Raw genomic sequence first — 25,624 nt, forward strand, 5'->3', positions numbered from 1 at the left:
CTGAGGTGTAGGGTGGAAGTCAGATGCTCTGGGTTCTTTCGGTGAGGAATTTTTAAGTGTGTGTAGTGGGACGCAGTGTCGAAGGCCGCCTAGAGGTGGGGGATCATTGTGTCATCCCAGTTCTAGGAGAGTCCTGGTGTCGGCGGTGGCTGTGATTAGGGTGGTTTATCCAGTATTATGGGTATCTTTTCATAGATTCACATGCCTGAATCATTCCCCGTCGTCGGGGTGGGAGTCCCCTGTATATAAAAAGAGTAACGTCATAAAGACATATACATAGCAATAGGCCAGAGGCCTCTCATTAGTAACATATCCATGTCCTTTTGTAAAAAGGACCACACTTTGGCCAAGAGCCAATCAGATATCGCCACCCTCTAGAACCTTCCTGGAAGGAGCCCTAGTCCCTCAGATTTTCTAACGCACGTCGTGCTAAGGGAGTCTCCTCTGAGCTCTGCTCAGTTTTTGTATTTCTGGATTTATTTCCACATATTTGTATAAGAATTATCATTCTGTGAGGAATCTTCCGTCTAGCCATGGCTGATGCTCCAAAAAAGGGACTTTTCAGACCTTGTGCCAAAAAGATGCTTCATGTGGATGACAGGCATGAGGACTGCCTTTACTGTCTATACCCTGACCATTCAGCAAAGGATTGTAAAGTCTGCCGTACTTTTTCAGCCGAAACTCTCAAGGATAGAGAGGACCGACTGCTGACATGGCTTCAGAGACTCAAGGACAAGGATCAACCAGTCTCTTCAGGTGAGAGTGAGTGTTCAATTAGGAGTATACACTCTTCTCCCAAAAGGCCTAGAACATCATCCCCAGGACCATCTTTGCAGCCACCTCAAAAGAAGGCGCCCAAGTCTTCAGAGGTTCGTTCTAAGGCTATTGCTGTGAAGGTTTCTCCACAAGATCCTGCCTTCAAGAAACCTTTGGTGACATTTTCAGCTCTGCCTGTGACAATGTCGACAGCCACTATCTCCACGTCGGTAGCGTCATCTTTACCATCGTCGACGACTACTACATTCTCGTCGACTGGAAGGTCTGTTCCATCTGATTGTTATTAAAAAGTCGTCGACTGCGCCTCTGTCGAAGAGTGCCTCATCGTCAACTAAGTCTAAACCGTCGGCGGCAAAATCGACGTCGTCGAAAGCCTCATCGCCGACGAAATCGTCATCGGCGTTGAAGGCCCCATCGTCGACGACAAGTTCATCATCGATGAAGTCATCGCCGTCGACACCAGCATCGACGAGACCCGACTCCAGTGTCGACAAAGCCGTCGACGACGACACCAGCGTCGACGAAGCCGTCGACGACGACACCAGCGTCGACGACGTCGTCATCTAAGAAGACAGTCTACGACGGAGTCTGAGTTGACTGTCAACGTTCCCCCGTCGACGGGTCTGTCGACGGCAGGCTCACCTCCATTGAAGTGTACCTATACACACTTCAGGATGAGTACGCGTACTCTTACGCCGGAGTTGACCTCGCCGAGCAGGGTCCAACCATTCCCCCCTGCTCATCTTCTGGATAATGAGGACTCGGATGAGGGCACTATGTTCCAATAAGCGACAAGCCAATCTGAACTACGTGTAAAACTTCACGAAAGCTCAGATTATGAGGAACAAGGACAGGATGATTTGGAGTGCCAGGAGCAATTCCAACCTCCACCGCCTCCTCAACAGCCTATGGTGTGTCTCCCAGCTTCTATAGTGACAGACATGCAGTTTCTCATTGCACACTACAAACAGAGGTTCCCGTCCACTGCTCCGCCAGTGGTGACACCGCCAGTTGTGACACTGCCACCTAGGCCTCGGCCTACTCCTTTAGTCCTTCGACCAGATCCGGCTCCCTCGCGCCCTCTGCCATCCTCTGATGAGGAAGACTAAGAAGAGGAGCAACAACGTGAGGAAGGGGAGCTCCAGGACACACAAGACGAATGGGATGAGTATGTGATTCCAGGTCCAGCATCCCCTGTACAGGAACAAGCGGATTCACCCCCGGAAGACATTGGGGGATTCCACAACATCCTAGAGAGAGCGACGTTGTGCATCAAACTCAAAGTAACAGCAACACCACAGGATTGCTTCCTTTATGATTTTAAAGAGCCATTCCAAAAGGCGGTACGGTCCATTCCCAACATTGATTACATCTGGGAACAAGGGGAGAAAATAATGCAAAACCCTTCATCTCTGGCTCCAGTGCTGCCCAGACTGGATAAAAAATATAAAGCTCCTGACACAGCCCCAGCTTGCCTTATTGGCCATCCAAAGCCGGACTATGTGATCACACAGGCAGCGCAACTCAAGTCAAAAAATCCTTCGGCTGCATTGGGTGCGCCGCCAGATAAGGAGGGTCGAAAGCTAGACAACATAGGGAAGAGGTTTTGGTCCATGTCAGCTTTAACGGTGCGTGCAGCAAACTCTTTAGCACTACTGGGACGTTACAACCGTCAAATGTGGGCAGATATCGCTCCATACTTGGATTCGCTTCAAGAGGAGCAGAAAGAAGAGGCGTAGAAGATTCTCCTTGAGGGCGAGCGTTCCGCTTCGGAGATGATTGATGTGGCGATGGATATCGCATCCACGGGGTTCCGGCAGCTGGCAGGAGCTGCAGTCCTGAGGCGCCAAGGTTGGCTTAAGGCAACATCTTTCCGGCCTGAAATTCAGACCAAGGTATTGGACATGCCGTATGACGGTCAGCTTCTTTTTGGACAACACATCGATGAGATCCTGCAAGGTATCAAGAAAGATACTGGTATCGCAAGAGCTCTAGGTACTTTCCAATACAAGAATCCTACAACAAGTCTTCCTTTCGCGGACGAGGGGGAAAGGAAGACGCAGGCAGAAGGCAATGACTTCTCTCTGCCACAGGTCTCCAGTTTCTCTCCACCGTGCAAAGTTGGCGGGAGAATTTCATCCTTCCTTCACAATTGGCGACATATTACAACGGATTGGTGGGTCCTCCAACTTGTTCAATTCGGACACTCTCTAGAGTTTGTGAAAACTCCTCCTCAAAAGCCTCCAATCCCAATGCGGCACAAAAATCTGCAACTACTGCATTTGGAACTCTCCCTCATGCTCAAAAAAGGAGCGATAGAAAGAGTCCCCCGGAATCAGAAAGGCAAGGGATTCTACTCCCGATTCTTCCTAATTCGAAAGAAGGAGAAAAAATGGAGACCTATATTGGACTTGAGAAACCTCAACCAATACCTCAAAAAACAGTCATTCCATATGGTGTCCATCCAGGAGGTGCTGCAACTCCTCAATGCAAACGACTTTATGGTGTCTTTGGACCTTCAAGACGCATATTTTCATATACCAATCCACAAGAACCACAAACAATTTCTCAGGTTCGAGGTGGCGGGCAAGCACTACCAGTTTCGAGTATTGCCTTTCGGCCTAAAGTCGGCACCACGCATTTTTACCAAATGTCTATCTCCAGTAGCAGCATACCTCCGCCAACAACATCACCAGGTCTTCCCGTACTTAGTCGACTGGCTCGTCAAGGCACCTACTTTCGCAGGCGTGACCAAGTCCTCCAACGCCTGTCTTCAGCTCTTCAATGGTCTGGGACTTACTCTCAACGAGGAAAAATCCATCCTTCAACCGTCCCAGTATCTCAGTTTCCTCGGAGCTGTCCTAGATACTGCTCAGATAAAGGCTTTCCCTTCACAGGAACGTCAAGTGAAACTAAGGACCTTGGCTGCCCGGATTCAATTTAAAAAGTCAATCACTGTGCGCCTGTACAAGTCCTTGTTAGGGATGATGTCCTCGAACGCCTTCGTATGCGTCCACTTCAGGAGGCGCCATCAGCTCAGTGGATTCAATGCAGGGGATCCTTCTACGACATCCGGATAACTCCTGCCAAGGTCCAGGCTCTGAACTGGTGGCTTCATCCACAAAATCTACGGTGGGGCCTTTCGTTCATACTTCCAATCTCGCCGCATGTGATAACTACAGATGCGTCTTTGGAAGGTTGGGGCGTTCCTTCAGGACCTTCAAATAAACGGGCAGTGGTCCCTGGCAGAGAAGCAACTGCACATAAACCTCCTCGTGTTAAGGGCAGTTTACCTGGCATTTAAAGCGTTCCTGCCCAGGATCAGAGATTCCCCAGTGCTTGTGAGAACCGACAACACCACCACAATGCACTATCTGAACAAACAAGGGGGAACACGCTCTCTGTCGTCTCAAGAATCTCAAAAAATTTGGAATTGGCTTCTTCAGCACAACATTTCCCTTCGGGCGGAGTACGTCCCAGGGACGGACAATGTCTTGGCGGACTCTCTGAGCAGGCAACGTTCTGTGTGCCACGACTGGGAGCTGGATCATCATCTTCTCAGCTCTGTATTCGCCCGAAGGGGCAGGGCTCATCTGGATCGGTTTGCGACACAGCACAACGCAAAATGCCAACATTACGCAAGCTGGCATCCCCAGAAGGGATCACTGGGGAATGCATTTTCGATCGGATGGTGCAACATCTTCGCGTACGCATTTCCTCCATTTCCCCTGATTCCCAGGGTTCTCCGGAAACTGTAGGCAGAGCATTGCACCCTGACCTTAATAGCACCAGCTTAGCCGTGCCAACATTGGTTTACAGAGCTTCATCTCCTGTCGCTGGAACCGCCAATACTATTCAAGCCTTGCCCGACTCTCCTTACAATGAACCCAGGGCAAGTCCAGCATCCGGATCCAGCATCTCTCAGATTGTCGGCTTGGCTCCTGAGTTAAGAGTTTCAAAACCTAGACCTTCCTCAAGAATGCAGGGCAGTCATACCCCGGGCTCGGGCGGACAGTACCAACAAGACGTATTCTCTAAAGTGGAAAAGGTTCTGTGTATGGTGTAAAGCAAATAAAATACACCCCTTTTCATCAACACCTGCACAAATTCTACCTTACCTGCTCCATTTGGCGCACTCAGGATTGGCCCATGCTTCTAGCCACCGCGTCCGAGGCCCATAAAATCCCGCCCCATACGAACGCGCAGCGGACGCCTTAGACCCAGTGGCAGTGGGTTCGAGGCAGCTGTTGCTCGCGCTGGGACAGTACGGCGTAATAACTTGAATTTTTAAGCTTTCATCATTATTTGCACAGTTTTTAAAGATTGTACTTTTAAAAACGAATTCTTCATTCTTACAGCATCTTACGTGCCTCCTTGTTGATTGCCTCACTCGCCCGCTCCCCTAGCTCCGGTCCGGCGCGGCTTGTGCCGATTACTCCGGAGGGCTGACTGGGTAGTGGGTGAGGCTGCAGGATTGTTTGGGCGGCGCTCTAGCCACTGCGTCCGAGGCCCATAAAATCCCGCCCCATGCGAACGCGCAGCGGAAGCGCCAAAGGCGCGCCTAAGGCAAGCCCGTCTGCGGCCGACCGGGGCTAGGGGCACCTCACTCTGCCCGTTTCCAGTCATATTCCACCTCACAACTACGAGCGTTACAGGTTCAGTGGTCTCCCAAACCTGCCATCTGCGCACGAATTAGTGAGCTTGGTCTAGCTCGCCCGCCTTTTTTAGCAACTTCCCCCGCTACTAACCCTTCCCTTTCTCCCCTCCTGGTGGCCCCTACCGATCCCTTTCACCCCCCCCCCCCCCCCCCTCCTCTGCCCCTGGCGTCACCCCACCTTTCTGCCTTCCTACTCAATACTAGATCGGCAGTCAAACATCATTTAGAGTTGTTTGACTTCCTGGACTCTGTTAAACCCGATCTGCTTTTCCTGACTGAGACGTGGTTCCGCTCTGATTCACTCCCGAGTGTGCTATCTGCCCTTCCTCCCCCTATGTCATACTCGGGGCCGATCGGCCTGACGGTCGAGCAGGTGGTGGAGTCGCTTTGGTTGCCAGAGCGGATTTCCACTTTCAACCTCTCCCTTCCCCTTCCAACCTACGGCGGATTGCTTGGTCATCCGCTCGACTTTCTCCCAGACCCCCCTGACGTGTGTCCTAGTCTATCGCCCCCCTCAACCCTGCCCCTGTTTCCTCCCAGCCATTTCTGATTTATTGGGAACCTTGGCCATTAACAATTCCTCAGTTCTGCTCCTTGGAGATTTTAACTTCTGCCCCAATGCTTCTGCCGAAGATGCAGTCTCTCGGAACTTCACTGAACTCCTTTGAGTTTAAATTTTGTTTCTCTGGTCCTTTCTCCCACACATATCCATGGCCACACATTAGATCAAATCTGGACCCTTAATACCTCGATCCCTGTCCTTTCCGTCCAGCCCTGTCCCTGGTCGGATCACTTTCTTATCTCTTTTTCACTGGACCTTAACTCTTCTTCCACTATTCCACTCCCCAAACACACTTGGGCGAGGAATTGGAGCAGAGCCGATATCCCTGCCCATTGTTCCTCTCTCACGGCGTCCGACCCTATCCTGGCCGATCTCACGCCATCTAGGCAGTTGGATGCTCTTGGCAGCTGGCTCCTGAGGGCTTGCGATCAGGCTGCTCCTTTTGAAGCATGTAACAGTCAAGCGCGCCCACGACGCGAACAAATGGTTCTCTCCTGCACTTAAGGTAAAAAAACTTGAGACGCGTCAAGCTGAGAGAGCCTGGAGACGCGCTTACTGTCCCCTCCTAAAAACCCGCTACTTGCTCACTTTAAAAGAATAGAAAAAGGACATTCTCCTTGCCAAAACAGCGTATTTTTCTGGGAGGGTTCTTGATGCCGAGAACCATTCCAGGGAGATATTCTCTATAGTTCGGGAACTGTCTTCATCTGACAGGGCCTCTTCCAAGGTTCCTTCCTTCCAGCTGTTGTGCAACTCAACGATTTCTTCGTTGAGAAGGTTGCCCTCATTAAGGCCGGGATCCCGCCTCCATCCTCCACCTTTTGTGACCCCCAGCCCCCCCTCCTGTCTCCCGTCTGACCCACTTACCTTCCTTAACCAGAGACTCCTTCACTTCTTTACTGACTCGCGTCAAATCTGGTTCCCCTGTGGACGTTGCTCCAGCGCATATTCTTCGTAGGCTCTTTACGAGCGGCTATCTCCCTCCCCTCACCTTCCTTAACGATTCCCTCGACCAGGGGATCGTCCCAGCTTCTCACAAAACTGCCATTGTCATTCCTCTTTTAAAAAAAACATCGGCCGACCCCACTTCTCCTTCTAACTACCGTCCCATTTCCCTCCTCCCCTTTCTGGCTAAGGCCCTGGAGGCCCATGTTACTCAGGTCCTAGGTGCCTTCATTGAGGAAAGCGGGGGTTTTGCTTCTCGGCAGGCCGGCTTCCGCCCTCGGCACTCCACCGAGAAGTTGGTTATTTCTGTGATGGACGACCTCAGAGAGGGGCTTGATACCAATACGCCCCAGGCCCTGGTCCTTTTAGATCTCTCCACCGCCTTTGACACGGTTGATCATTCCATCCTTCTCACCCGTGTCAAGGCGGCGGGCATCGAGGGCCCAGCCTTGGCCTGGATCAGCTCCTTTCTGAGTGATCGCTCCCAGGCCGTTCACCTGGCCGAATTCACCTCCCCCCCCCCCCCCCCCCCCCCCAGTCCGGTTTCTTCCCTTTCTCCGTTATTATTTAACCTCTACATCTATCCTCTTATCTCTGCACTTCAAAACATGGAGGTCACCGTATACAATTACGCTGATGACCTCCAACTCATCTTTCACCTATCACACTCCCCTACCAGTATACTCAACTTCCAGTCGGTCATGCTGTTCATCAGCGATTGGATGAACGGCAACCATCTGAAATTAAATCCGGATAAGACGGAACTTGTTGTTACTGGTAGCACCCCCAGTCCCTGGTCCCCTAGCTTTTGGCCCCCTTCCCTGGGTACTTCCCCCACTCCCTCTCTTTCCGTAAAAACTCTAGGGATCTCATTCAACAAGCACCTCACCCCCCACACTCAGATCAATTCTGTTGTTTCCTCTTGTTTTTTTGCCCTTCGCACTATACGTAAAATTTCCCGGTTCTTCTCTGTTCCTGCCCTTAAACTTATCCTGATGGCGATGGTTCTGTCCCGGCTGGATTATGGGAACATTGTATATAATGGAGCTCCCGCATATGCTTTCCACCGTCTCCAGCTAGTCCAGAATCAGGCCGCTCGCCTCATCCATGGCCTATCCAGATCCCATCACGTCACTCCCCTTCTCCAATACCTTCATTGGCTCCCTATCAAAGAGCGGGCTCTCTTTAAATTGGGATGCACCACTTTTCAGGCCTTGGCGGGGACTGCCCCTGACTTCATTTCCTCCGCCATCAGTACCTATTGCCCCAATAGAGAACTCCGCTCCTCTACTACATTTTTGCTTTCTGTCCCCCGGTTCAAGAAAAAGAAATCCGGGGGCCTGAAATTCAGGGTTCTTGCTCCTACCTTTTGGAACTCTCTCCCCTTCGATATTAGATCCATCCCCTCCTACTCTGATTTCCGTAGAGCACTCAAGACCTTTCTTTTTTCCCGTGCTTTTCCATCCTAGTATCTTGCTTCCCCTAAAACTCACCTCTGGCTAAGCGACCTCCTAGCGCCATGAAACCGCATGGTATAAGTGCGCTATATAAATAGTTGTAAATTCAAATTCTATTAAGGTCCACCTGGCGGCAATATCTCGCTTCAGGCGTTAGTCATCTGGTACTTCCCTCTGGTCCGATAGACTGGTTAAGCAATTTTTAAAAGGCCTGTTCAGGACATTCCCTCCGGTGAGAGCTTTACCACCCACCTGGCAATTAAACATCGTACTTGCTCAAATGATGAAACATCCCTTTGAGCCAATACACAGAGCCAACATCAAATACCTGTCTTGGAAAACCGCTCTCTTGCTAGCGCTCACATCAGCAAGGCGTGTAAGTGAGCTGCAAGCCTTCTCTATTCAGGATCCTTTCTTGCAATTCAAACAGGACAGAGTTATCCTACGGACCAACCCTAAATTCATCCCAAAGGTTCCATCTAACTTCCACCTTAACGAACCTATAGTCTTGCGGACTTTCTTCCCAAATCCACTTTCCGCAGCAGAGATGTCTCTCCACTCTTAAGAACCTCAAACGTTGTCTGAAGTTCTACATTCATCAAACAGAACTGTTAGAACTGGCTATTTCTGGTAGGCTAAGGCTGACGCCAAAGCCAGGCAGAAACCACCATTCTAGTCAGGGCAAGGAAGTCACACGCCAAGATAACCCCTGCTCACCCCCTTGGTAGCTTGGCACAAGCAGTAAGGCTAAACTCGGAGGCAATGTGCAAAGCATTTGCGCCAGCACACAACAGCAACCACATACTAGGCACACCACAAAAGGAACTCCACACAAGGTTATATTAAAATAACTTTTGTATTGTCAAAACACATCAGATAGGATCACACAATATACAGGGTGCCAACTGGCACGGGCAATATTCACAAGGGATTATTTACAAGACAGGGCCACATGGGCCACTGTCATAATCAACACTTTCAGAAATAGAAATACTTGTCAGAAATTAGAATAAAAGGATATAAAATCACTGTAGCACAAAGTAACAGTTATAAATCACAACCAGTATCTACTGTTAACAGGTAAGTACCACCTACGCAACCCTAACCACCTTAGGAGAATGTCACGCAGGGGGCCAGGACCTCACTAGGACCACCTGTACTGGAAAGAACAACCACCTAAGAATAAAATACTTTTAGGGGTATAAACAAGAACACATTACCCATGATGCATGAAACACATTCAGAGGAGTAGTAAAGGGAAACACATGATGCCTAAAACATTCAGAGGTGTAAGGACAACCACCTAAGTATCACACAGCGTTTAGGGGTCTAAGAAGGAACACATTACCCATGATGCATAAATTTACATTCAGAGGAGTAGTAAAGAGAAACACATGATGCATAAACCTACACATTCAGCGGTGTTAAGAACAAGGCACATGATGCAATAAAATACATTCAGAGGTGCAGCGCGAGAAGACATATGATGCCTAAAACATTCAGAGGTGCAGCGCGGGGAAAAGGAAGACACATGATGCATAGAAATACATTCAGAGGTGCACAACAACTCAATAGCGCAAAAACACAGTAGGCAGTTACCATCCTAGACAAAGCAGATAACCACATTGCGCACAACTTACATAAGCCACCACCTGTGGCAGTCCCTAGGCCAACTGGCCTTGTTGGGGCAAAGATGCCCTGGGTCCAAATGTCAGGGCGCGCTGCCATGCAGCGCCAGTCCAAAGTAAAGGCCTAAACGTGGCAGCTGCCCGCTAATTGCTGGGCAGCTGTGAAGGCCTGGCACCACTGTGCCCTCTGTCCCACACAGGGACTCTCTCCTGAAATTGCGCCTAAACGGTGCAGCTGCCCACTAATTGCTGGGCAGCTGTGAATCAAGACATCAACAGGGTCCTCGCTGACCCTTAGGCGCAATCTGCGCCCACTGCTGGAGCCACACAGGCTCTGACCTTTGCGCACGTTGGAGCCACACAGGCTCTGGGACAACATATGCCCCCAACCGTTTGAGTCCCCCCTCTGGGGACTCGTGACCAAAAGAAATGCCCCGTTAAACAAATTGCGCCAGAAGCGGGAGCCACGGGGCTCTGACAGTCATCAGGGGCCATGGAGCGCACCGGCTCCTCACATAACAAGCATGGGCCCCTCTCGAGAAACTCAGGCTCTTAAAGTACCTGAAAATGCCCTCAGGCGCTGTGCTACACAGGCACCGACCTGCGCCCCTACGGAGCCTCTCGGGGCTCTAAGCAACGTTCAGGGCGACCCGCTCCAACCGGGGCCGCCCTTCCCGCACCTCTCTCTCCACGTTGGAGCGGTCCACTGCCACACGGGACTGCTCTTGACCTTGTTCCTCCACCGGCACCGCCAACCACATCACGGAGCCCCCAGCCCTTTCACTCACCGGGCTGTTCTCGGCGGGGGCTCCTCTAGTCAGCGCGGGATTCTTCTCCTCTCTGCACCGGAGCGGCGGGGCGGGACTTCCGGTCTTCGACGTGCGGTGGGGGCGGGCACCGGCAATGTGCCCCGCGCCCCCTCCGCTATTCCTCAACTCCTCCGGGGCTCCCTCCAGCACATGGGAGCCCCGACGACCAGGCCGCCATGCTCCTTCGTCTCTTCTCTCACCGGGCCGGCAGCATCTCCTCTCTTCCCCCCGGGCTGCGGGGGCGGGCACTTCCGGCCGGCCACGCTGGGATTGGCCGGCCGGCCAACCACTTCCGGGTCGCTGCGGGCAGCGCATCGGCCCTTCTCCTTAGGCAGGCAGGCGGGGGCTGAGTTAACCGAGGAGTGGGCTCCCTAGAGTTAAAATATATATATAAAAAAATAGCAAATAAGCGAGGTGGGCACTTGCTAGCACGAATGAAGCGCTCCTAAGCGCCAAAGGCAGATGAAGCGCTCCCCAGCGCTACGACAGTCACAAAAGCGCTTCCAAGCGCTAGAAGCAGAGTAAAGCGCTATTAAGCGCTGGGGACCATAGGAAAGCGCTCCCAGGCGCCAGGGCAACAGAAAGTCACCCAAAGTCCATTCAGGAGTCCAGAGAAAAGTCCATCAGGTGTCCAGGGGCTGGGCAGGGCCCACGGATTCCCCTGGGCCCAAGCAGCAGCAGCCCCTGGCAAGATTCAAGTCCACAAACAAGAACAAATTGGAAGGGGACACAGCCCCTTCTTATACAGGGAAAAGTCTTTGAAGTCTTTTGAAGTCTTTGTGCAAAGGTCCTGGCTTCCTTCTGCTTTTAGTATCAGGGACAGAGGTGACAGCCGCCCAGCGGGAGGTGGAGCCAGCATGGTGGTCTGGCAGGCACAGCCCTGGTCATTCCCAGGGGATATCTCCTCCCACTTCCTTGGCAGCAGATGCAGCCTTTCATCCACGGCCTGGCTCAGATAACCCCCTGGGGGCCCTGCATCCCCGGTCACCCTCAAACCAGACAGTCAATCTACAAGCAGGCCCAGGCACACAGACCAGGCTCACCAGCCAATCGCACGCCAGCAACAACTTACACAAATATGCCAACTTCTAAAAGTGGTACTACTAGACTAGACACAGTCATGCCGCATATATCATTTCGCAGCATTCAATCTCACGAGTTCGTACATATCAAACTCGACCCTGCACTCCCCACACATCAGGAACGACCATGGGCATACATATTCCCCATTCATTCCTATGGGAGGGCAGGTCACTCACCATACATACACAGAGAGCTCAAGCACTTTACACTGTACCACAGTGAAAAAGTGCGCAGAGGCCTAAAATCACCAACAGCAGGTCACAGAAACAGGCTAGGAAAAAGCAAAAAGTCTCGGGGTGAACCTGCCTAAAGGGCCGGGTCCAACAAGAACCATTTCGGAAATCCAACCAACTTTTTGTCGCCTTCAGCAGGCCCAGAAAGGGTCTTCCTTTGACTAAGCAGAGCATTTCTCGTTGATTCCCTGCAGCCATTACTTTCTGCCATCAACAGGCAGGCCATTCTCTGCATTCTAAAGTTCGAGCTCATTCAACCAGAGCTGTCTCCACTTCAATGGCGCTCTTTGCAGGAGTACCCATTATCGACATATGCAGAGCGGCAACGTGGAAGACACCACATACGTTCACCAGGCACTACTGCTTGGATTCTGAACTTATGAAAGATGCAGCAGTGGGTCAAGCTGTGCTCCGTCATCTATTTCACTAGAGGTGAGCCTTCTCTTTCATCCCACCTTCCTACTGCCTACTTGCACATTTCTCTATTCTATTGTTTTTGGTACTTGTTTTATTTCACAAATGGTATTCTTATATCGTGTGATTTTACATGTTGTACCATACGAAATGTGCTGGTTATTGCTTGCTACTCTGATTCAGGCATGTGAATCTATGAAAGATACCCATAATACTGGATAAGAAATGCGTTACTTACCTGTAACTGCAGTTATCCAGTAGTGGTATCTTTCATAGATTCACATGCAACCCACCCACCTCCCCTGGAAGGGCTCACCTTGGCTCTCTCAGTAGGTACTACTTAACACTGTGCTTATGAAAATCTTAGGGATTAGGGCTCCTTCCTGGAAGGTTCTAGAGGGTGGTGATATCTGATTGGCTCTTGGCCAAAGTTTGGTCCTTTTTAAAAAAGGACATGGATATGTTACTAATGAGAGGCCTCTGGCCTATTGCTATGTATATGTCTTTATGACATTATTCTTTTTATATACCGGGGACTCCCACCCTGACGACGGGGAATGATTCAGGCATGTGAATCTATGTAAGATACCAATACTGGATAACTGAAGTTACAGGTAAGTAACGCATTTCTTCTGTGCTGTGGTTCGAGCTGAACCCAGATTGGGATGGATCCAGGAGGTCGTTGTTCTCTAGTTAGTCAGTTGGCTGTTAATGGCTTTTCCAGGACTTTGGCAGGGAAAGGGAGTAGAGAGATGCGCCGGTAGTTTTTGAGATTTTTCTGATCTGCAGATGGTGATTTGAGGATTGGTTTGACTTATGAGTAAAACCAAGCAATGAAATGTATGGAAAAGAATGAATGAATAATTGGCTGGCTTTTACATAGAGCACGGCTGCTCAATGAGTGTCCCGGCGCTGGGCAAGAAAGATCGGACCGCATTCCCGACAGCTCCCCCGATCAGGAATCCAAAAGATATGAACAGTACGGAAAGAAGATGTTCTCACTTAGTTTGGGGTTGCGGTCTGTCAACACCACTTGCCTTTTGGGCCGTTATACCCACTCTCTGTGGGACACGGTCGCGGACGTGCTGCCACATTGCCCGGAGGAGGCTTGTGTTAAACTCGCCCAACCCCTTGCGGCGGGTCGAGATGTGGCACGGTATTCTATTCGATGTGGGCTGGATACCACGGACTCAGTAGGCAGTGCGATTGCGACGAGGGTGGCGTTTCGCAGCCACGCCTGGCTGAGGTCCGCCAATTTTTTGGCTGATGTCCATAACACCCTTATGGACATGCTGTTTGATGGCCGTCGCCTCTTTGGCGACAAGGCAGACAGTGCGCTTGAGCGCTTTAAGGACTCCAGAGCTACGGCCAAGTCCTTGGGCCTGTCGGCCCGCGCCAGCAAACTGCTGCCTTTTGCTCCTTTCGTGGCCAAGGAAGGAGCACCCCCACACGTCCTGCCAGCCACGGGCCGCAGACTTAACATCCAGCGCAGTGGCGGACGTGGTAACCGCCGTGGCGGTGCCAGGGGACAACGGCATCCACACTCGCAGCATCCGCCTCAAAGCCTTCCTAGTCCAACCTTTCATGCCCATTTAACGCCAGTGGGGGCAGGGTTCGCCATCACCTCCTCCACTGGTGCGACATCACAACGGACAGCTGGGTGCTGCAAATCGTCCGAAGGGGCTACTCCCTCCCCTTCGAGGCGACCCCTCCAGACATGCCACCGCGTGTTGGATCACTTAAAACTTCTGCACGAGGAAGTTGCGGCCCTCTTGGCCAAGGGGGCCATTGAGCGCGTTCCTGGGCCAGAAGTAGGGTGTGGTTGTTACTCCCACCACTTTCTGGTTCCCAAGAAGGGCAAAAAGGGGGCCTACGCCCTATCTTGGACCTGCGTAACGTCAACGACTTCCTCCGGAAGGAGGAGTTCAAGATGCTGACTCTTGCTCAGGTCTTAGCTGCCCTGGACCCGGGAGACTGGATGGTAGCATTGGACTTGCAGTACGCTTATGTTCACATCCCCATCCTGCCGGCGCTACCTGCGGTTCACGGGAGGCCACGAGCCCTTTCAGTTTAACGTGCTCCCCTTCGGCCTTACCAGCGCCCCTCGGGTGTTCATGAAAGGGATGGCGATGGTTGCAGCTCATCTGCGCAGATTAGGGGTGTCAGTCTTGCCCTATCTCGACGACTGGTTGTTGACGGCGGGCTCTCCCCAGACAGTAGTCGCCCAGAACCAGACTACAGCCCACCTCCTGCACCTGCTGGGGTTCTCCATCAATGTACCGAAGTCACACCTGTGCCACTCTCAGAAGCTCCTCTTCATCAGAGCGGTTCTAGACTCTTCGCAGTTTCGGGTTTATCCCCCCAAACAGTGGGTTTGGGATATTCAGGCTCTGATTCCGATCCTTCAGCCTTTATCCCGAGTCTCGGTCAAGTTGAAGCTGCGGCTTCTGGGGCTGATGGCCTCCTGCATCCTTCTGGTGCATCACGCCAGGTGGCGGATGCAGGCTTTGCAGTGGGACCTGAAGTTTCAGTGGGCCCAGCATCAGGGCAACTTGTCCGACCATGACTTGATCTCGGAGGGCACTGCAAGACAGTTGCAGTGGTGGCTCACGGATCGTGATTGGGTCAGCGGCGGATCCCTCTCCCTACCCCAACCGGAGCACGTAGTTGTGACGGACGCGTCCCTCCAGGGCTGGGGAGGCCACATGGCAGAGGCGGAGATCAGAGGCCTCTGGTCTCCGGCGAAGTCCCAGCTCCACATCAACCTTCTGGAGCTGCGGTCAATCCGGCTTGCACTGAAAGCATTCCTCCCCTCTGTCCGGGGGAGTGTAGTGCAGGTGTTCACGGACAACACCACCACTATGTGGTACTCCCAACAAACAGGGCGGGTGTGGTCGTGGACCCTATGCCAGGAGGCTCTGCGCCTCTGGCTGGAACACCAGGGTGTGACCCTGGTAGGTCAACACCTGGCAGCTTCCCTGAACGCCAGGGCGGACGGACTCCACCGTCGGTGCATGATGGATCACGAATGGCGTCTGAACTCTGACGTGGCACAAGGTCTCTTTCAGCAGTGGGGAGAGCCTTGGTTAGATCCATTCGCCACAGAAGAGAAAGCACAATGTCATCAGTTCTGCGCGTTGGAATTTCCAAGGCGGCACTTGCTCGGAGACGAGCTTCGTCGCGAGTGGAGATGCGGTCTGTTGTACGCCTTTCTGCCTATACCACTTGTGCCCAGAGTGCTGAAGATCAGACTCGACCGGGCCCAAGACATCCTTGTGGCTCTGGACTGGGCACGAAGATACTGGTATCCTGAACTACTCCGCATGTCAGTCGATCCCCCGATTTGTCTGCCTCTTCAGGAGGACCTTCTGTCGCAGCAGCAGGGGACGGTCCTCCACCCGAACTTGTCCAGCCTCCACCTCCATGCGTGGAGATTGAGTGGCGACGGTTGAGGCCATTTGGCTTGCCTCCTTAAGTTTGTACTGTGATTCTGGCAGCCAGGCGTCCCTCCACAAAATCTGTATACGCCTGCAGGTGGAACAAATTTGTGGCATGGTGCACAACAAAGTCTGTGGATCCACTCTCTGACCCTATTTCTGACGTTCTCCTCTTTCTTCTTTCTCTTGCCCAGCAGAGCTCTGCGCTGGGCACTATCAAGGGCTACCTCTCTGCCAATTCCGCCTTCTTAAGGCTCCCTGATCAGCCCTCTTTGTTCAAGTCCCCAGTTGTAAATAGGTTCTTGAAGGGCATCTCTCATATGTTCCCCCCTGTTCCTTTTGTGATGCCTCAGTGGGACTTGAACCTTGTTTTGACTTATCTGATGTGCGCTCCCTTTGAGCCACTTCAGAACTGTCCTCTTCGTCTTCTTACCCTTAAGACTGCATTCCTGGTTGCCATCACCTCTGCCAGGAAAGTGAGTGATCTCCAGGCCCTTTCGTCACAACCTCCTTTCCTTTCTGTCCATCTGGACAAAGTTGTGTTGCGGACGCGACCCTCTTTCCTGCCCAAGGAAGTCACAGCCTTCCACATCGGGCAGTCCATCACGATGCCCACCTTCTTTCTGCCTCTGCATCCCTCTAAAGAGGAAGAGAGGCTCCCCCGTCCGGACCCAAAACGTGCACCCTCATACTATCTGGATCGCACATGCCAGTTCCGGGTGGATGATCAACTCTTTGTTACGTGGACGCTAAGAAAGGGACGGGTGGTGCACAAACAGACCATTTCCCAATGGGTCGTCTTGTGCATCAAGGCTTGTTATTCACTGGCTAAAAAGGAGCCTCCTGTGGGGCTGAGGGCCCATTCCACTCGGGCCACGGCGGCTACTACTGCCCTGGGTCGAGGAGTCCCCTTGCAGGACATATGTCAGGCATCTATGTGGGCCTCGCTGCACACGTTCGCAAGACACTACTGCCTGGACAGCCAAGTCCGGAGAGATGGCTTTTTTAGCCGTTCCGTTCTCCAGGACTTTCTGGTGTGATTATTGGTTCGCAGGCCCACCACTGGGGTTGGTATTGCTGGGGTATCTATTCTAAGGTAAGGAATCTAATACTAACCTGTTTCTTTCAGATGCACAAGTTACTTACCTTCGGTAACGATAACGATAAGTAACAGTAGTTAGTATTAGATTCCTAACCGCCCCACCCATCCTGCAAACCGATATCTAGGGTTAAGGTCATCCCCTTTCAGGGCCCTAGTTTCATGGCACCAGTGTTGGTTTTTATCATGGCTCTGCGCTTCTGGCGCGGAAAAGCTGTGTATAAGAACTGATGCCAGTGCGAGGGCGGCATCCAAGTACTCCGGCGACGTCATCACGACGGACGCGGAGCCGCAGACGCCTACCGACACGCAGGGGTACTGCTACGCAAAATTTCCGGATCCAGACTGACGCCTGGGGATATTCTAAGGTAAGGAATCTAATACGAACTACTGTTTCTCACAGATATATTGTTACTGAAGGTAAGTAACTTGTACTTCAAACCTCTTTCTCAGTAGCTGCATCTATATGTCAGCGCTATTGTGTATTACTTCCTGAAAACTAACATCTGCTCAGTTAAAGGCAAACATGCAACGCAATCTGTCCGAGGCAGAGCTCTGCCATCAGACCAAATGGCGTGCACTGTATACACCTATTATTTGTAATGTATGTACATACATTTACTATGTTAGATTTTTAGGCCTGTTGATCTCTTATTTTTATGAACTTTCTTTGTTAAAAATAAAGTTTCTCACCATCCTTTTTAACCCCTTAAGTGCTGCCTCGGTGCGTTGGCCGACGGCAGCACTACCTCCCCAGTGCTGCGCACGACCATTGGACGTCCATTCAGCACTAGTTCCAATGGACAGTGCAGCACTGGGGAGGGATGTTTACTAGCAGCTATGAGGTTAAAAAGTGCATGGAAAACCAATTGTCTTTCATAAGCCCTGTTACTGTTCACAATGGTATGTGCCTCTTGTTCAGCATCGTAAGTATTGGTAAAATTTGGCAGGAAGAAGGCATTTAGGTGCGTTGCCTTACAATGCCTTCTTTTCTCTTAGTTCTACCACAGCACAGGTATAATTTATTAAAACCGGATTCTTAATTTCTTATCTGAGATTTTCTTCATTGGCCAAATGTTGTTCTCCATTATCCTTGATAACCAAAGATTACCTTAAACCTTGACCAGTTAGTCTTAGTGACCTCTCAAATGTTCTCCATCATCCTTGGTAACCAACGCTTACCTTGAAGCTTGACCAGTTGGTCCTAGTTAGCGCACTGGTGCTGCACACGCAGTACCTACAATCTAAGAGGAGCAGCAGATTTATTCTATGCACAGCATTTCAAACCCTTAATTTCAAATCGGTTTGGTGGATGTTCACTGCTTGTAAGTCACTAAGAAATGTGATCAGTTGAGACAGGGCAAAGCTTTGGGATGCGTGAAGGCTCTTGAGTGTGTTTCTTCGGACTGTAAATTTGTCGCTCCTAAAAGTCCTTTATAAAAAGGTTTGAAGCTGCCACAATAGGTTGAAAAATACTGAACAAATAGTAGTGCTGACTTCATCGCTGCAAGATTATGTGCTGACACTTTTAAAGCAAGTGCAACATCAGGTTTTTCTTTTTTCCTGTTGTGAGGAACATCTCGAGCGGTTGCAGGTTTCGTTTTTTAGGTTTGTTTAACCAGTTGTCTGTAAATTGCGCTCCAGGTACTTCTCCCTTCCCAGATCCAGTCCACTGATGGCACTCCATGCATGCTTGCTTGTGTGCTTATTTTGGTCTTTCTAGTGCCAGGATGCTCCTTCCGGATTGACCGTAGCACTCTATAAATAGATAAATCAAATCTTCATGGATTAAAATCCTATGGGTGTGCAGGTTTAACCCCTAGCCTACGAGACCATGCAATAGCTGGTGCAAGATGTCAGTGTGAACTTATCGGACGAGAGCTTAGGGTTACCTACATCTGTATATTAATTGTGGCATCCTCAGCAAAATGTAAAAAATGTACTTGATACAATTCATCTTTGCTGTATTGCGTGTTGAAGCAGGGCTTCAGTGATCTCTTTTGTTGTGATGTATTCCCAGCACGTTAGAGAAAACAGTTCCCTTTCTGCTGGCACTCGCAGTTACTAAGCGAACGCCCCCAGTCGTGGCTGGTTCGGCCATAAGATATATTTCACTTCTCTATACTGTGGTTTAGAGTCCCTTTTGTTTTTGGATCACATCCAATATCAGCACATTATCAATGACTCCACATCCACAAGTGGGGAATAGACTGAAAAGCATGCTGGCTGACTAGATCCAGAGATAGATACAGGGGTTAATAAAAATTTACAGAGATAAATTTGGACTTATGGTAATAAAGGAGTCACACTGTGTGCTGTGCTATCGTGCATCAACTAAAACTCTTACTCCAAAAATGCTACACAAATAAGTTGTGTCGATTTCTTTAAATAGGAACACTGAAAATGGCTTGCATTTGTAATTTATTAATGCATGTTTTGGTATCATTTGCATAAAGTTTCACTGTTACTAAATTGTCATTTATGGAAAGTCACAGCATGGACATCCTTGCAAGTAAGTTTTTGTTTGGCTGGTAAACTTTCTTAGAATCTCGTATTTTATTTACTCTGTTTAGCGTATCAGAAATTCTTGGCAAGCTGCTGGGTTAAATTCATTTTGTGAACTTTTGCCAGGGTATACAAATCATGTTGGTGACCTCTAGGTTTATAAATATAGAAGTTTGCTTGTGCCTGTTTTGTAACAGCTGTATTTTGTATTTCTTGGAATGTATTTTGTATTTCTTGGAATGAAAGTAATTGCAGGCACTAGCTGTTAGATGTGTATATTGTCTATATCTGTGATTCTACTTTGAATATCTCTATGGTATGTTACTCAGTTAGCAGTATGTAAATTGTCAGTAACTTATTACCTGCTGGTCAAAAATCAATGACTCTATTGGAGTTTGTCTAGTCAGCAAGTACTTTTCACGGTCATAGTAATTGTGGTGTGAATCCTGTAACCCTCTGTTTATCCTTTGTATGCAACTATTGGCCAAGCAGATGTTGCCTCCAACCAGTTAATTTGCCAGAAATGTTTCTCTTAGTGACATGTGAAGTATGTGCTAGTAAGTCCTCTTTCACCTATGTGTTTGTGTTAATAACTAGCTGTTGACTATTGTCAAACACTTCGCTTTATATATTGGATCAACAACTCCTGGCTGGACGTGATCTTGTCAGTATCTTGTCCTCCTTAGACCAGGTGTATCCCTTCCACTCATTCGAGATTCTTTTCCAGGGATAAGAAGGAGAAGAAACCAAAATCCAAGCCAGATAAGAAAGCAGACAAGAAGCCAGACAAGAAGGCGGATAAAAAACCGGAGAAGTCTGCCCCATCCAAAACTGCAAACAAGTCAGTGAACGAGAGCTTCAAGAGCAAAGAGTTTGTATCCAGTGATGAGAGCTCCTCGGATGAGAGTGGAAGCAAGAAAAAGAGTGAGGTAAGGCGAGCAGATTAGTCCCTGTCCTCTTGTGTATTGAATTGCACTTTGTCAGCTTATCCCTTAAGTGTGACAATTCAAAAGTGTCTTGTTTAGGACGCCGTCTGCATTAGGCTGTGGTTTACAGCTTGTAGCTTCTCCCCTGGCTTCCCATTTGTATAGATAAACTCACCGCGAGGTAAAGTCTGTGCTTACTGCCACGTTGTCCCCAACTTAGGTTGTTTTCAATATTCTATGAAGTTAAAACTTTTATAGAAAAAAACTGAGACAAAGCATCAGTCCATGGCGTACCCTGTATTGAAGTAACCCTCGGTTTCCCACGCTCCTCGTAATGACTTGTGTGTGGTACTTGGTTGAGGAATAACGACTCCTAATCCAGTCCACAGAGCTAAGCAGGTTTCAGTCACCGGTTTCTCACTGTGCTCCACATTTGATAGCTGAGCTGGAAAGACTACAGTAGGGGCAATATAGATCCAATATTATCAAGACTTTACAATGTTGGTACCACATAAACTGAGCTAAAGCACATGACTGCAACTGGGATCTAAAAAAATTAAAATTGCCCAAGAAATTAGACTGGTTGACGGTAAAGCATCAAAAAAGAGCCTTTGAGGTATAAATATTCCTTCAGATGTTTGGTATCTAACAGGCTAAGTACAAAGCAAATATAAAGCACAAATGGTTCAAAAGCCTTAGTGAAAATTGTAGGTTTCTATATTACTTTTTTGTTTAGGTGTGTGGGACGGAGTTAATATTCATGATCAAAAACCCTTTAGCAAGTGTCCACTCGAAGGTAGCAATGTACCAGAAATATTCACGAGGAAACTACAGAACATTTATCAGAAGCTGAAATGCTTGAGCAGAAGTAGTTTACTTTGATGTATGTGTTTTTGTTTGGTGATATTCCAAGCTATTTTCTTTAAGAAAACTTCAAGACTGGTCATTGGTGACTCTGTCCACTTGCAAATAAGGTTGTAGGATTGTCACACAGGAGCCAAGCCTTCCCTCCCTCGAGCTGGTAATCCCACGCAGCTGGATACAGCCGACTTGAGGATTCCTGTAGTGCTTCATCCAGGCTTGAGCAACTGGGAAAGGCCAAGATACTTTAAGGGAAAATCCAGACACACTCTTGGATCAGGTATACCTTGGCCCTCCCTGTTTTTCACCAACGTGATGTAACACAGGTCCAGGTATATTTGGCTTAAGTCTTGTGAAATCTCAAATTGATACTACTCTTGCAAATGAAATAAGCGGATAAAGTGTTATTAAATTAGCCATGTTTTAAAATCTGAAATTGCTTCGAAAATCAGTTTTTTTTTTTTTTAAACAAGCTGCCCGATTATCTGAACAATAAACCGCTAGATTTGAGAATAAGGACTACTTTGCAGTAAGCAGGCAGCATACTTTTGTGATGTACAAAATAAGTAATTCCTGGTGGGTCAGTAACGATTATAGCTCCCTTCCACTCCCCCAAACGGATCCATATTCACCCGTGTCACTGGGCAAGGAGCTTGTCTATCTACAGTTAAAAGAATCCGAAGGTGCAATCGCTTTTAAAATGTAAAACACCCAGTGCCAGCCTAATCCCGCAACCTCATGTCAGACCGACTGTAACTTCAGGAGCTGTTGTAGAAACCACCATGTCATTGTAATGTGTACAGTGGCTGAACTGTTAGCTGCCCCATTCTGATTCAGAGAGGCAAAGAGAAAAAAGGATACAACTGGGATTTTTTACAAGGCCTAGTTTTCTATGTTTTATTAAAATTCCCTATTTGCAAAAAAACCCTGTGGTTTTCTCTTGTTGTGGGCCTTTACGTTTAAATGCTTTGTTTACAAAAGCCCAGTGTCAGTTAGTCTTGTGTGTGTTCGTATAATGTGTGGCTTTAGATACATATGCTCTGCATTCTTTTGCCACCTCATGGGACCCGGACATTTGCAACTTGTTTTTCTTTCAAAAAGTCTGAGTCACAAGGCCTGTTTTGGTTCCACCCTCGGTCCACAATGCACCATCACACTGGCTACGCCTCAGATTTTCTTCCGCCATTTGGCTCAGCCGTTTAGGTACGCTACTCAGGGATTGGCATGCTACCTCCTTCTCCATTGGCACTACTCACACTTTAAACTTTGTGATGAAGACACTTCTATAATGCTGATAAAATAGGCCTGTAATTCCAGGACTTCCGATCTGACAGTAACCGACTTGGAAAATTTGACACACCACTACCTCAATACAACATACTTGACTAGTAATGTTGGAGAAATCATCATAAGATATGCAGCGTCTGCCTCTCCCCAGACCATACAAACTTCCTGCATTACCTGCCTCATTTTCTGCTGCAAATTCCACCCGCTACCGGGCGATATCTGCAGTGACCCTACCCAGGGGAGTGAAACTGCATTAGGCTTCAACTCTGCGTCTGCCCTAAAGCTCCAAAAAGCCACACACTGAGCCACAATAGATGCCGCAAGCTCCTACATCAAAGCCAGCGTCAAAGCACCCTTTCAATCTGAAGGGGTCAATCTTCGAGAAGCTGTCGGAGGTCTTCGATACAAAACAAAAGGTGGTATTAATCCACCCAGATATGGATTCAATTCTTGCCAATCTCTGCCTGAAAGTCTCATCCAGATCCCCAAGAAACACCGGCTGACCGTTGAGAACAGACCTGGACTCCACCATTCCAGTCCACCAAATCCCAAAAGGGTCAGCGATTTGGTATCTAGTCATATACCTCTCCCGCCAATGCCACTTATACTACCTACTCCACCACCACTGCCCCCACAGCCTCCCCCACATGGCTGTGATTTAATTTACAGCACCATCGGGTCAAAATGTATACAGTGCATGGTGAGGGTGACTTCTTGGCTAAGACCTTTTCCAAGACTGAGCGTGCAGTGCCGTATCTTCTCATGTTGAAGGAATGCTTAGGTTAACTACGACATTTATGTGCCGGTAGAGGCCAGCGTGGTTACTCCATAGCTTGAGAAAAAATATAAGCCTGCCCCTGATCCTTCTTGTATTCATGGACAGATTACCCTGACTTCTGGTTGCTCATGTGGCCCATATAAGGGCTTCAGCCCATGCTGCAGGTGAGGCCTGTCCACCTGATATGGAGTTAAAGTGAATTGACGCCACTGGGAAGCAGGCAGTGCTTGGGACCACCACTCATAGATGTATTGCAAACTCTGTGGGTCTCCTCTCCTAGTACAACTGTTAACACTGGGTGGAAATGGAGGAGCTGGTAAATCATCTCCCAGCGACCCATCGTAAATGCAGACAGAAGTTGGTTGCTCCAATGGCAGTATTCGATTATACCTCAACATGACAGATATGTCTGCAAGAGGTGTTGGTGCCAGCATTCTCCTCCACTGTCATGCCTGGCTTTGGGTATCTGGTTGTAGGCCCGATGCACTTAACAGCACTTTTTAAACATCCCTTTTTTTGGGAAACATCTGTTTGGCCTTCAGGTGAACCAGATGGTTTTAAAAAATCAAAAGGGACTTTATGTAGCCAAATCCATGAGCACCCTACCATTCACCCAGTCCAAAATCTGCCTTTCATAGGCTGTGAAGCAAGGAAGTTGAAAACTTGGGGCCTCAGGTAAGAGACCCCCATACCAATATCAACAATCCTTTAAGGATCCCTAGCAACCCAAGACCTTCCAAAGAGGTGTCTGTGGGGGTAATGGGCTTGGGGAGGGCAGAGGTGGCTTAGCAATTGGTGCAACTGTTGCAAAACACTGATTCTTTATCCCTCCCCCCAGACCACATCACACCTGTTGGAGAAACACTGAGGTACTTGCTCAATGGAATAACCCAATGGTTCCTCTCCATTGAGAAGGAAGGATGCTTCCTCCACATGATCGCAATACACCCCCACGTACTAAGTTCAGACAACCCTAATCTTCTCAAGGAAAAGGTTCAAGTGCTCCTAGCAAAGGGCGTGATAGAATCTGAACCCGTACACTATAGAGTACACCCCTATAACACATTACTTTTTCATCCCCAGAAAGGGTGGCTCGCTCCAATCGATCCTCTGCATCTGACCATTCTATAGGTTCAGCCTATCTGAACACCTTCTGCTGCTATGCTAAGGGAACCTCATTTAATAGCTGGATCTGAAAGAAACATGCTTTCATATCCTGTCCACCAGACACTTCACCAGTACCTTTTGGTTTATGGCAAGTGTATGAGACGCAGTTCAAGATGGTACCTTTTTGAAGTTACTAGAGCTCCAAGGGTGTTTACAAAGTGCCTAGCAGTAGCACACCTGTGCAGAAATGTACACATAGTTTCAATCTTAGACAATCTGATAATCCAAGATGCACAGCAATGCCAAGCACAGACTTTAGTAGCAATGTGTCTACCTCACAATCAGTACGTAAAAGTAGCTTCTTCAGCTGCAACAGTAACTGGCAATCATCTCCTCTATTCTGAATGCGGCAATAGGCAAAGCATACTCCAACGAACAGAAGGTGATAGCATTCCGAACGCTGCTGCCTCTTTCAGACACACCATCTATCACTGTTTGAATAATGACTTCATGGTTTGTGAGCTCACCTCCACAAGATGACTATACCAGGCATCCGGTCCCCTCCGCACTAGGGCACCATATAAACTAACAAGTGCAACTAGCCATCAGACTAAACCTGAAAGCATTCCTCTAACTAACTTGGAGTACTTATAAACAGATGACATGACAGCCATATACTACATCCCTAAGCGGAAGGGCACCCCCTCTCCCTACTTTCTACACGGGCTCAAGAGATTTACCATAGAGCAAACTGCAGTGGGCCTGCTCGGCAGGACGCATCAACAAGTCCATGAGTGAGACTTCCACCCATAAGTCCTTCACAAGTACTTTCAATGGTAGGAGACTCCGAAAATGTTTGCCATGCCTAAAGACGCAAAATACCAACAATTTTCCTTCAGAATTGCACAGTCAGTCCATGGGCAAAGGACTATGGTAGAGCTGGTCAGGGAAATTTCCGTTTGCTTTTCTAGCTCACCACCTCATAAACCTGACCAGATCGCTTTGGTATTCAGTGATCCTAGAGTCAGTGCCCCTGTAAATCTCCTGCCTGGCTATTCT

General features: G+C 49.1%; 1 protein-coding gene across 2 annotated transcripts in view; it reads left to right on the plus strand.

Moving 5' to 3' along the window:
• SSRP1 (structure specific recognition protein 1) overlaps positions 1-25,624 on the plus strand; it is a 146,509-nt gene that overhangs the window by 108,922 nt on the left and 11,963 nt on the right. For both annotated transcript variants that reach the window (XM_086953348.1, XM_086953349.1), the window contains exon 16: positions 20,334-20,535. In XM_086953348.1, the coding sequence (XP_086809474.1) occupies positions 20,334-20,535 (202 nt within the window). The remainder of the gene's footprint in view (positions 1-20,333; positions 20,536-25,624) is intronic.

Source organism: Lissotriton vulgaris, chromosome 1_2 (assembly GCF_964263255.1).
Source record: "Lissotriton vulgaris chromosome 1_2, aLisVul1.2, whole genome shotgun sequence".
Classification (NCBI taxonomy): Eukaryota; Metazoa; Chordata; class Amphibia; order Caudata; family Salamandridae; genus Lissotriton; species Lissotriton vulgaris.